The 13,258-nt window shown below is 37.3% G+C and overlaps 1 protein-coding gene across 1 annotated transcript; it reads right to left on the reverse strand.

Moving 5' to 3' along the window:
- Positions 1–1,564: 1,564 nt before the first annotated feature.
- LOC117290794 (RNA-binding protein Musashi homolog 2-like) lies at positions 1,565–11,733 on the reverse strand. Its single transcript, XM_033772352.1, has 5 exons — positions 11,450–11,733; positions 11,125–11,165; positions 8,112–8,193; positions 7,346–7,430; positions 1,565–1,953 (listed from the first exon to the last, which is right to left on the reverse strand). Exons 1-5 carry the CDS (start codon positions 11,509–11,511, stop codon positions 1,882–1,884), a joined length of 342 nt encoding a protein of 113 aa, XP_033628243.1. The 5' UTR covers positions 11,512–11,733; the 3' UTR covers positions 1,565–1,881.
- Between the last annotated feature and the right edge of the window lie 1,525 nt (positions 11,734–13,258).

A 13,258-nucleotide genomic window follows, 5' to 3' on the forward strand; every position in this document is an offset into this window, starting at 1 on the left:
GCTCCAGCCATCATACAAAGCCAACTTGCAAATGGCTTGACATTCCAATGTCAGGATTCTCACTATGCACAAGGTTGCGTACCGTGCCCATGTGCAAGCCAATACGTGCACATTTTGGCTGCTACGCCAAAACAAATAATTTCAAAAAAATACATCAAGAGAAAACCATACAGAAAAAGTCATTTCACAAACGGCTAGATCATGACAACCACCACTGGACTGGAAGGGAAATTATACACACATAAAGAGATCATACATTTATGTCACTGGTAATTGCTACGATTTGTATTGACGGAGACCAAAGTCAGAGCCACGATACTTTCAGGCGGAGGTGATGACAATACAATGCGAGTCCCCCCTACCCATCATGCCAGTATCAGCCTGAACAAAATGACTTCATCCGCGAAAGAGAACACAATACATTACGCACAAAAACTAAAGGTCATTGGTTATTCCTGGATTGGAAATTGTTAGGAGTTGAAGCAAATTGCCATTAGCTTCCTAATTACTGAAAATGTAAAACGAGATAGGTCAGCTCAGTTATTGCTGGTGTGATAATCTTAATGAATTAAAGAAAAAAATGCTATATTATACTAGCTTCAAATAAACGTGACGTTATAGGATTAAACTCTAATTTGTCACCATAATCTAGTTGGTTATAAACAGATATACGCAAAAATTCACAGAATACTTTTTATCCATTTTAAACTGCAGTGAGTAAACAATCCCACTCACGAGTACCAGGAAAATTATGCACAATAAAACATGAAGAGGTCAAAATCCAGATTGAGCTTCTTGTTTCAAAATGAAACAAAAGGGCCTTATTTCATAAAGCTGTTGAGAAGCAAAAATTGAGTCGGGCACCAGCCACAACGATTCAAACTTAAGTAATTTGGGCTGATAACCTGTTTATGCGAAGCAAAACTATGCTGTGCTAAGCAAGTTTTTGTGCTTACAGGCTTTATGAAATTGGGCCCTGATCTCATTAGAACTGCAAAAAGGGTGGGTACTTGTACATCAAGGCCATCTTGTAATACCACTGTTGTAAGGCAACTTTTTAGATTAAGGAATTGCGTCAGTGTTGAATTGCGCCACTGGGAATAGCTCCCATTGAAGTAATGTACACAACAAAAACAACATCAGTGACCCTCGACCTTTCTTGACACATGACCGCCTCTTTCCTCTCATAAAAAAAAGACAACAAACCGGTTTTCTTTCTGTGACCTTACAGTATTTCCCCCGAGGACAAAAGGTTCAGGCGGCTAACTTTATTCATATTTGAAGACCTCTGCTGGCGTTAAAAAGCTAAAAAGCTGAAGGAGGGAATAAATTTGTAATCCCTAAATGGGACTGAGGGCACACTTTCACACACATGGTTGAAAACTCAAAACCTAAAAACACTGTCAATAATTTATCATCACTGTCGCTGTCAGAAGAAAAAAAAACGCACTCAATTATGAAAGAGGCAACTTTAGACAGCAGACCGAAACCACCAGCTTTATACTACTAAACTGCTCGCTTCACTTAGTTTAAAAGGTTCCCAAGGTAAAAATCAGGGCCCAATTTCAAAGAGTTAAGGACAAGAAGTCAGCTTTAGCATAACTAAATTGCGCTTACCAGATTAGGGTTACCAACCAAACTAACATGTCACAAATACAATTCGTGACTGGTATCCTACTCATTTCTGCTAAGCATAAAATAATTAAGCTCTAAGAAATTGTGCCCAGGCCTCTAGTTCTCCTTTACAGAACGATCCAAAAGAGTTTTAGATTTCCACTTTGGAAGTTTGTAAAATTCTGAGAAAAATTACTATACTGGTTACCAAATGTTTTTTTGTAACACAATTACAATTTGTGAAACAGTTTGATTTGTCTTTCAAACCTAATAGAAAATACTTTTCAAAACTCTTACCTTTGGGGGTGAGCGCTTCGGGAAAGCTACCTTGGGGTCAATCTGTTAATGAAAACAACAAAACGGAATTAATGAATCGGAATGTTTACTCTGTAACAATAATCTGTTAGGAAGCGTCGCATCCAATGAAAAACAGAAACAGAGGAAATCCAGTTGGATGGAAACAGGATGATTATTTACAACTGACCTCCTAAGAAACACAGTGCTAGTTCCTCTATAGACAGTATTTGTGTCTGTCTGTTATTATTAAAGGCAGTGGTAATTACTCAAAATAATTATTAGCTTACAACCTTACTTGGTAACAAGTAATGGGGAGCTGTTGATAGTATAAATCATTGTGAGAAACGGCTCCCTCTGAAGTAACGTAGTTTTCAAGAAAGAAGTAATTTTCCACGAATTTGATTTCGAGACCTCAGATTTAGAATTTGAGGTCTCGAAATCAAGCATCTGAAAGTACACAACTTCGTGTGACAAGGGTGTTTTATCTTTCATTATTATCTCGCATGTTCGAAGACCGATTGAGCTCAAATTTTCACAGGTTTGTTATTTTATGCATATTTTGAGATAAACCAAGTGAGAAGACTGGTCTTTGACAATTAGCAATAGTGTCCAGTGTCTTTAAATCTCTTCCTATCGAATACACACGCCTGATACTTTACAGAGGCAACAAAGGTGATTACCTCCCTCCATGCCCCCTGATTATTGCCTTGGTGCCCTTGAAATGTTCATGGACAAATTTACAATTTCCTCACCCTTTACCAAGGAGAAAATGCCTTGGTGCCCTTGCCCTTCCAAAAACGAAGCATACAAGCCTATCCAACCAATTGTTTCAGTTGTGAAAGAGAAAAACTTGATGAAATAATCTGGGGGTCTAGTTCCAGGCGATGCTTAGCACAGAATTCGAATCATTCTTTATTAATCTTTGAAATGCAAACTGGAACCGAACCTCTCACGGTAATTTGCATCTCTAAACTCGCAACCAACAGATCTACAATTCATTTTACTATCGAGCAAAATGAATAGCAGTCACTGTCGTAGCCAAAGTTCCTGCTTCATCTTTATATTCAGAAAGTTCCTCACTTTACTGTAAAGGATAAGGAGTTCGCCAAGGTGTTTCTGGCATAGTTTGTTGCATTAAAGGCACTATACACCTTTGGTAAAGTCAACTGTCAATGACCAGTATTCTCACTTGGTGTATCTCAACATGCATAAAATAACAAATCTGTGAAAATTTTGACTCAATTGATCAGCGAAGTTGGAAGAGAATATTGAGAGAAAAAACACTCGTTTAGCACAAAATTATTTAACATCTTTAACAGGGAACTTTTTGGGGAACAGAATGGTTGTTTAAATCCTAAATAAAAGTCAATTTAAAACTACCCTGAAAAAAAGGTGGTCGTGTATATGAGATATCGTCGAAAAACCAGAGAGGTTTAGTCCTTGCAACAAGAAGAACTCATGAATGGATACACAATCTGAGAATGCTTACGACAGAAACCTTTCTGCAAAAATTCAAATTTTTGGGGGGATAAAAACTGATACCTCTTTCCATAACCACGTTACTTCTCACAGGCATAGCAACTGCACGTTGAAAAAAAAAGAGGAAAATTTTCAAAGGCATAACGCAAGTGCGGAGCGAGGCAGCCGAAACACCATGGGACATGATACCCACAATGGTACCCTAGAAAATGTTGAGGTTTATTATGCTCTTAGGTGCATTGTTAGCATGTACTAGGCTTATTTTACATGATTGTAGTTGTACACACTAGTGTTGTCAGGCATATAAGGCTAAAAAAAAAAAAAAATTAAAAAACATGGTGTACAAAAAAACACGCGGAATTCCGCGGAAGGAGAGTTGCATGCCTGTTCTCAAAATGCTTTAAACTGTCGAAAGCTGCTGCACTTATACAACTTGTACTTGTACTATGTACATCTTCCCTTTAAATTTGTCCATTTTAATTCAAAATTTCAATCTCTCTTCCTACATTGTTAAAAATTACGAACCATGTTTTAAACATCATGGCATCGAGTCGTCCCGATCTCCCTCTTGTTCGAAACCTGAACATCATCGCCTTCGCATCTTTTGAAATCAAACCCAAATCTGTCTTGATTTATATTATGAAGTGTCGGCGCAAACATTTACACCGATCTGCAACATTCAACACATAGCACAGACGTTGGGGACGCTTAAGTGCAAACCCAATTGGGGAAGACGTCAGTGAATGGTGTCAGTGTAATTAATTGCTGGTTGATGGTTCTGCGATGTTATTGGCTCAGTAGCCAAGTACTGTACACAACTGCTAATGAGCTACATATGTATAGGCTACTTGTTCAAATCTTATTTGGTTGGAAGAATTCAGTACAAAACATCTGGCGCTTTTTTTCTTGCTAGAATTCTGAATTACTAATGGTTGAACTCGCAAAGCCATTTCAATCTGAATAGCTGATAAAATTCATTATTTGTGTTGCATTCCTCGTATTGCATTGCAGAGATTAGATAGTTCAGATTTCACTTACTTATTTATTCTAATATAGTAAAGCCTACATTATTGCAAATTTAAACAATTAAACACTTGTAGAAGTTTAGCAATGCAGACACTTGTTTTACGAACAAATTCTTCAAAATGTATTCTCAATTGTGTCTCTTTTTGACGGGCAAGTTCCGGCAAGCAATCCACTCCCAAAACTTGCCCAATATGGAAATTAAGAATAAACAAATTGACAAACTCTGCCTTGCCACTGGAAGTTGCTGGAATCAAACCTACATGTAACCCTAAATTCTACTGATGTGCAGTGAACGATTTCCCTTGTATAGCAGAGCAAAATGCTATGCAAAATGTCTCTGTTGCTATTCAAAAGTCACCATTTGCTACTCAATATTTCCATTCAGGGTGCACAATTTTTGTTGTAGTCAAACAATTTTGCTATGCAAAAATGCTTGATGAAATCATTCCCTGATGTGTAGCTTTCACATAAAGTTTAACAATTGTCCAAAGGTATGGTTTCCACATCATTACTACCACATGCAACTATTAATACATTTATTCAGTCAGACACAGACATGGCCATGAGTTTTTTTATAATACCACTGAATACATAAACCCTCAATTGTTCACCACCACACCCTAATGTACATTTCACGTTTTTCTGGTTCAAAAGCTGTGGACAAAACCTGCGACAAAACAAATAAAGTGTTTTTTGTTGTGTGCAATCTCCCGTGTGTTGGGAACGGTTTGGGCTGAAGAATGTATTAGTTTACTAATGAGGACAAACAATGCTAAGCCTGGGTGGGGAAAAAAGTAAGCACGAGAACTGCATAGTGACGCACCAGGATGCAAGTTTTCCCCCAGTGGTTAAGTTCGGAGATAAGCGTTGGGTTTTGGTAGGAATTTTAAGTTTTTAACAAAACAAGCCTCCACAAATCTTATTACAAAATAGGACCTGATCTACAAAAACAACCACATTAAAGCAACTTGTTTTTCTTTTTTAATCACGTCAAATTATACGCTCATTTCTGGCGCCCGCAGGCAGAAAAAGGACAAGATTTTTACAATTTGCCGACAGATGACACCATTTTCAGACAGATATAATACTCAGGTTTCAGTGTCGGCTAAACTTATACCCCAAGTAAAGCTTTCCATCCCAGAAATCCTTTTCTGTTGTGTTTCTCTTTACGTGATGTTATTGTGCAACAGGATGTCTAGAGACCAGTCACAGACCAGACTACTGACTGACTGCCACTGATAATAGGGGATGGATTTGTTGTGACCTCACCAAGTCAAAGGGGTGCACAATTGAACAATGGGTACAGGGCGGAGGGTTCGAGACAAAGGAGGGTAGTGGTGGGATAACCCTTCTCTGGGCCCTCTTGGTGCTCTCTTGCAGAAGGGAATGCAACCAATCAATGATGATGCAGCGCGGACATTCACAACATACAGCCTAGGGGTGGATTTCACAGAGAGTAAAGAAGACTAGTCTTATCTCGAGTTACTCCTCCTAACTTAGGACTAGCTGAAATTTGTTACGCATGTAACTCCCTAAAGAGTCCTAGGACTAGTCCTAAGTTAGGACTTTCTATGTGAAATGGACCCCAGGAATGGTTACTCGGCCTAACTTAGGACTAGCCTTAAGTTTTCAATAACTCCTAAAAAGCCCCAGAACTAGTCCTAAGTTAGGACTTTCTCTGTAAAATGGACCCCAGGAATGGTTACTCGGCCGAACTTAGGACTAGCCTTAAGTTTTCAATAACTCCTAAAAAGCCCCAGAACTAGTCCTAAGTTAGGACTTTCTCTGTAAAATGGACCCCAGGAATGGTTACTCGTCCTAACTTGGGACTAGCCTTAAGTTTTCAATAACTCCTAAAGAGCCCTAGAACTAGTCCTATGTTGGGACTTTCTTTGTGAAATCGACCCCAGGAATGGTTACTTGGCCTAACTTAGGACTAGCCTTAAGTTTTCAATAACTCCTAAAAAGCCCCAGAACTAGTCCTAAGTTAGGACTTTCTCTGTAAAATAGACCCCAGGAATGGAATACTCGTCCTAACTTAGGACTAGCCTTAAGTTTTCAATAACTCCTAAAGAGCCCTAGAACTAGTCCTATGTTGGGACTTTCTTTGTGAAATTGACCCCAGGAATGGTTACTCGGCCTAACTTAGGACTAGCCGTAAGTTTCTAACAACTCCTAAAGATAGTTTAAATCTTCTAGTTTAAATCTGTGCGCAGACAGACTCAAGGCAGTTTGGAATAACTATAAAGTGCAAACCTACTCAAACAAACAACACTTTCTTTTTTAGAAGGCAATGTCACACGGGCCCATTCACAGACAAACAGTTCCACGCAATCTCACAGCTGAATGAATATTCACAAAGAGATGTTTGCGGTAACACCATGTGAATATCTCTTTTTAAGTACATTGTAGTGTTGGTTCTGAAAAGAACCAGTGGTTAACGACTCACAGGCATGCTACTGTAACTTCACCCAAAAAAAAGAGGAAATTACACAATTCCAATGATTTTGTATAGTAGTTTCAATTATGAATGGTAAAACTGAGACTAAAAAAAGAGGAACTCCGCTGATCTGAGGAAAAGTTGCATGCCTGGACACAACGTATTCACATGGTGTTACTGCAAAACCTCTCTTAGTTATACTTCCATCAAGCAAAGTTTCAAATCCTAAGAACATTCACATTCAAAAGTCACACAATTTTCTCCAAGATATGAAGATGCAGGTGTTATTAACACAATTCATTGCAAAAATCACAGCAATTAATTGCATAATTTAAATTGCACCTTGAGAAACTCCTAGTTCAGTGTGAAAATTATAAATACGACCAATACTTTGCTTCTTCCTACCATTTAATAACATGTCACTTAAAATGTAGATTTTAACGAAACAATATTTGAATCCCAAATAAAAGACTGAACAATTTGACTCACCTTTTTACTGTCTACTTCGTGGCGTTCTGTTTTTAGGACTTTCTCTACGCACTTGGGATCTCCAAATGTAACAAAACCAAATCCCCTGAAACCAAAAAACATTGGAGAGGTCAATAATCCACACAAATGCCACTTTATCATGTGAGTAAACAGGCTGTATCTCTGATAATACTTGGTAAAGTCTACAATAGTTGACAACTCGCTTTGTTGGAAAGACAAGAAGGGCTTGGCACCATTAACAATGTCTGAAATTGTTTTGTTTTTTTATGTTGAAAGAAAACACCACTTATTAGAATCCTTACTCTTACCATGTCATGCTCTTACAGACTAAAGACTGCTTCATACTTCCTTCGAATGCGAAACACAATACAAATTTTGAGGCCTGATTTTACAAGTAAACTGTAATACATTTTTCCAATAAACCAATACAAATTAATAATAAACTTGTTGTCAGCGAACAATAAAAACAAATTAGTCTACCATTCTACCATTCAAAGGTAAAATTCAATGCCGCTTTGATTGAACGTCATCACCAAAATTCAGGAATAAATGTAAAATTCTCGGCACAAAAATGCAGACAATCTCTTTGAAATGTGACGTCATCGCACACTTTTGGATTTTGACCCAAAAATAACTGCACTTGAAGGGCAACAGTTTTACATTTTCCTTCCATTTTCATTTTGTAAGGACTCTAATTTTGTTGGAAAATGAGTGGGCTTACAAATTGTATTTGCGTCGGAGACCCGGTTTCGTAAATTGTAATTACCTTGATTTTTTGGAGGTTGGATCTCTCATAATGACACACTCCTTGATGTCTCCATATTTACGAAAGTAGTCCCTTAGGCTGTCTACAAATCACAAAAAGGAGAGAGAAAAAGATAACCGTAAATACCAATAGAATCAAATAATGAGGACAGGTAACTTGCTCTACATTTGTGACCCACAACATAAGTCTTTCCAATCCCCAACTAATCTTGGTCTCACAAAGTATCACTTCCAAGCGACCTTGTTTTAAAAAAATTGTTAAGTGTATTTTACAATATAGACTCTGCAACTGCAGGTCTTGTGTGTATTCATACATTTTCGGATCACTTGTACCCATGGAATCGCAAGGAGGAAACAAACTCGCACACTGTATTGTAACAGACCCCATATTCATACAAAACTTTCAGTCTTTTTCAAAGTGTATGCCTATTTTGTTTTCATATTGATAATACTTCACAATGTGTTCGCTGACCTAAGCTAATTTTCATACCACAGGGGCAAGATACTAGCAGGCCAAAAAATGAGCACCCGCACACTATACTTTACTATACTATACTAATTCATCATCAGAGATAGGGCAATTATTCACCCACGATTGGATTTTTGTAATTGGTATAAGGCTCAATTGGTATACATGTAATTAGTTCAACAAAATTCAAAAAGCTCCCTCCCACCCCATAAAACAAAATTCCCTACCGGTGGACTAAAAAAAATACTCTTGACGGTTTCTGCTTGATTTGTCCTTTTGTAATTATGTCTTAAATAACATAATTTAAACCTATTCAAACTATATTGTAATCCATAGCTTTTGGGGTTTCTTGAAACAATAGGCAATATCATCCCATACAAGAGCTAGTTTAATACAAGCGTGGCCTTAAATCACATTGGTTCTCTACAAGTACAAGTTCCATATGCAAAGATTACCCCGAATAATTCACAGGAATTCTCTGCATTAATTAAAAGCTGGCATTAACAACCTAGTCCTACCATTACACTAATCTAAACGCGATTTTCAGAAGGTGGTAATTCCCAACTGAAAATGTATGATTACCCAGTGATTAACATTTTCGCGGCCGGCATAAGCGCAAGACATGTGATGACCTTAAGTAATACACGACCCAATTAAATTAAGTAATCAGCCTTTTGGGTCCTAGCATGACCTAGCAGCAGCCCACTTGCGAAGGACATTACTTATGCACAGGCATTCTGACAGCGTGCAGGCTAGCTAGCGTTGTCCCCTACATACCGCAACATTACACTATACCTTAATGCATGGCAAAAGCAGATGTAGATATTTCCCCACCGGCAATGTAACGCCTTGTTATTATGACACAAATGGATCAAGGACAGTGAAGCTTAATGCTGATGTTATAAGCCGCAACATCTGAGTATTCTTTGCAATTTCAACAACACAAGCGTACTGGGTTTTTGATCGTGGGGAACGCTCAAAATTAAATACGGCCGTGATGCTCATCCGTGTGGAAAGACAGAACAACAAATATTTTATACGGCAGTATAGAAAAACGACTCCACAACTTGCAGTATACACAGTTTGGCATTTATCAGTTTGGCGAATGCAACTTATTAAAACCAGTGACCTGTGTGCTTTAAATATATTGAGAGAAAATTGTATTTAGAGTTTGACGTAAGTGGAAATGTGGTTGACTGAACAAACTATCGCTTCTCAAACAATTTATGTAACAAAACAAGCCCATTTTTACCACATGTTTACACAGTTTGAAACTTAATGTTGCGGGAAAACATGAATAGTTCTATAAATTATTTATAGAAGGTCATAATTTGTCTTGTTTATTTGGTGTTCCACTTCAAAAAGTTGGTAATAGCACTTTATTTTGTGAGAAAAATTTCCCATTGATTTTTTTTTTCAAGTAAATTAAAATTTACGGGTTTAATTTTGAATGCCTAGTCCTGCACTGAAAATGTTTACGTAACTTTATACAAAACCCCAACACAGTGTGTTTTAGTAAGGTTGCAATATCAAACTTTTAGGGGTTTTGTGCTTTACATGCTTTCTAAAAAAATAATGGGTTCGAAACCTTCGAAAATTTGAGCTCAATCGGTCATCGAACTTGCGAGATAGGCCCTACTAATGAAAGAAAAAATACCCTTGTCACACAAAATTGTGTGCATTTAGATGGTTGATTTCGAGACCTCAAGTTCTAAACCTGAGGTCTCGAAATCAAATTCGTGGAAAATTACTTCTTTCTCGAAAACTACATTACTTCAGAGGGAGCCGTTTCTCACAACCTTTTATACTATCAACCTCTCCCCATTACTAGTTACCAAGAAAGGTTTTATGCCAATAATTATTTTGAGTAATTACCAATAGTGTCCACTGCCTTTAAGTATACATGAAAGTTTACGTGGCCTAGATCTCATACAATCCAATGCTTTCTTGATCTACGAGTAACCAATTTTAAGAAAGCTTTCTCTAATACTTTAGGTATTTTAATTAATATAGACTGAAACAAAAGTAAAGCTGACCTCCTATCCTAGACTGAATACTAATTTACAAATTAGCATTTTTTTTTTTTTTTTCCGAGTTAATATCTTATTATCCTCCGTACATTTTATAATATTTAAGTCCTACGTTCCCATTAGGTAGAATTTAATGCAACGTAAAACTTAAATAAAAGGTGAATTATAATATTAATGAGCAAACAAAATGTAAACCAAAATATTCGGCATTCTTAACACAATGTCCGATATTCTCTGATGAGTTAAATTAACACATTAAATCAAATTGGTTGGCTGCACTGGATTTGATGTTCTCAACATTATTTTTTGCTTTCCAGCAATTTTATGTCAGAACAAAAAAATGTGGAAACTGACACTAGACAGTAAATAGTGTTTGTTCAAATTGACCGCTTAGTAATTGAAAATAAATTATGAATGGGAATTGGACCATGGCCTATATTTACAATTACAAAAAGCAGAAACTGCATTTATAAATAATAAGCCTATGTCAAAAAAAAAAGAGTGGGAAACCTTACCTGTTTCTGTCTGCCAACTCAGCCCTCCTATAAACATTTTCCTGTCGGCAAAAAACAAGAACACATAGAGTGTAAAGAACCCATTTAAAAAGCACCAAGGTCGAAATTTACGCGAGAATATACGGTGGGAAACGGTGCTTGCTTTAATTATTACACATAGTCCAATGTAGTGTACAGTATGCACGAGAGTAGTCCATTGTGTACGTTCACACAGTGTGCACCTAACGGACGACAGCATACAGTGCACATTCACGATGATTTTCCCCACAAATAAAACCACAAATTCCGACGTTTTTTTAACAAGCTAAAAACACACGGTACTCACCCGGGATCGTTGGCAACTTCGGTCCCGTGAAGGGTAGTGTTTGGGTTGTTTCCGGCATCCATTTTGTTGTTAAACCTATGCTACTACGTGTATTAACCCTGAAACTGAACTAGCAAGTAATGGTAAACTACGGTAGTGTACACGCTTTGCACAGTTATGCAGTTCGCGGTATATGAATCCAATACAGTACGCTTTGGCTATGCCACTAGTAGTATATTACACACAACACTATACAACCGCACCAATAATGTGACACACGTGGGGCTGTGATAGCGTTACTATCAATGGGACATACACTGTGCACAGGAATTCTAGCTAAACATGGGTGGCGCTATAACGTCACTTTGTAAACATTAAAACTGTGAATGACCAGTGATTGACAGCTGCTTCTGCATTGTGATTGGTCCTACCCTGACGGTCACTCTGCGGTCAGTGATTTTCCTATTTTGACGTCAATCTGAAGATATTAAATATGCATATCGGGCACACCTCTTAATCTGTCACTGTTCAGTATTATTGTTCAGTTGATCAACAACAGACCGCGTAAAAAAAAACATTCAATACGAAAGTTCTCATGGGGATGGATTTCATAAATTGACGTCACAAGTTAGTGATGAATATTCATTAATCATTGTTAGAAATATAAATGAAACCATAAAAAGTTGTATGGTGTTTCTGTTGCTGGTATGTACAAACAGCATTGCAATTAGAATGTACAATCAGTGATATGATGCAAGTTGAACGTGCCGTTTGATGGAAAACCATAAGAAAGGACAACATTAGAACAGCAAATAATATTGTAACCGTTAATATTTTGTAACAAGCTATTATTGTGGAGTTGTTGTTGCTGTTGTTATTATTATTTTGGGGGTGGTTGTTGGGGTGTTTGCATGTTGTGGGTTCAAAAGAAACTGCACTGTTATCAAAGTATTATCAAAATATTAATTGTACTGAAAATAATAATTATGTCTACTTACTTGACAATGGGAACAAAACAATACAAACACTGAATTTTACTAAAATAATGTGGTCATTATAAGTTGATAAATCAGGTAATGTCAGTAATAGGTTACGTGAGTTTTACCAATATTTACAAGCGGTGCAGGGTTCATCTTAAATTGGAGCAGGGAGATCTAATTTAGCAGCAAAACGTCTGCATGGCCCTGGGGGCTAAACCAGGCTGGAGCTTGACTGGCTGCTGTAGGAGCATGGAATAATCCCACCAAAAAGGGGACAAATTAATTAGGATATGTAGTAGCAGTGAATATATCAATTGGGAAGTTCATGTTATGTATATTGCAGGGGACCAATGTCAACGAGCATTAAATATTGCTTTTTAAAAAATAAAATCCTTATGAGCAGGATCAGTCACAAATTGTACATTGGACATGGTATTAAAGTTGGCTTGTAACCATATTCTGTTGAGCAGAATTTGGTTTTGCTTAGCCTATTTTAGTGCTTAAGCAGCTCTATGGAATTGGGCCCAATTTTAGCAGAATCTGCTCTAATAATTTTCTTTGCCAAGCAAAATAATATTGGGGCGCTAGTCACCTAATGCACAATGTAATTGTGGCTGTTAAACTGTTTCTGCTAAGCAAACCTCTAAGTGCTTAGCAAGTTTTGTGAAGGCTTATCGGCTTAAAGGCGGTGGACACTATTGGTAATTACTCAAAGTATAATTATTAGCATAAAACATTTCTTGGTGACGAGTAATGGGGAGAGGTTGATGATATAAAACATTGGTGGAAACGGCTCCCTCTGAGGTGCCATAGTATTCGAGAAAGAAGTAATTTTCCACGAATTTGATTT

Source organism: Asterias rubens, chromosome 5 (genome assembly GCF_902459465.1).
Source record: "Asterias rubens chromosome 5, eAstRub1.3, whole genome shotgun sequence".
Taxonomy (NCBI): Eukaryota; Metazoa; Echinodermata; class Asteroidea; order Forcipulatida; family Asteriidae; genus Asterias; species Asterias rubens.

Excerpts from the sequence above, each read along its gene's own strand:
- LOC117290794 (XM_033772352.1), bottom strand. The coding sequence starts at position 11,511 with ATGGATGCCGGAAACAACCCAAACACTACCCTTCACGGGACCGAAGTT. Across the intron at positions 11,166-11,449 it reads GAAGTTGCCAACGATCCCGG|GAAAATGTTTATAGGAGGGC; the intron begins GTGAGTACCGTG and ends TTTTGCCGACAG. Across the intron at positions 8,194-11,124 it reads GAGTTGGCAGACAGAAACAG|ACAGCCTAAGGGACTACTTT; the intron begins GTAAGGTTTCCC and ends TGTGATTTGTAG.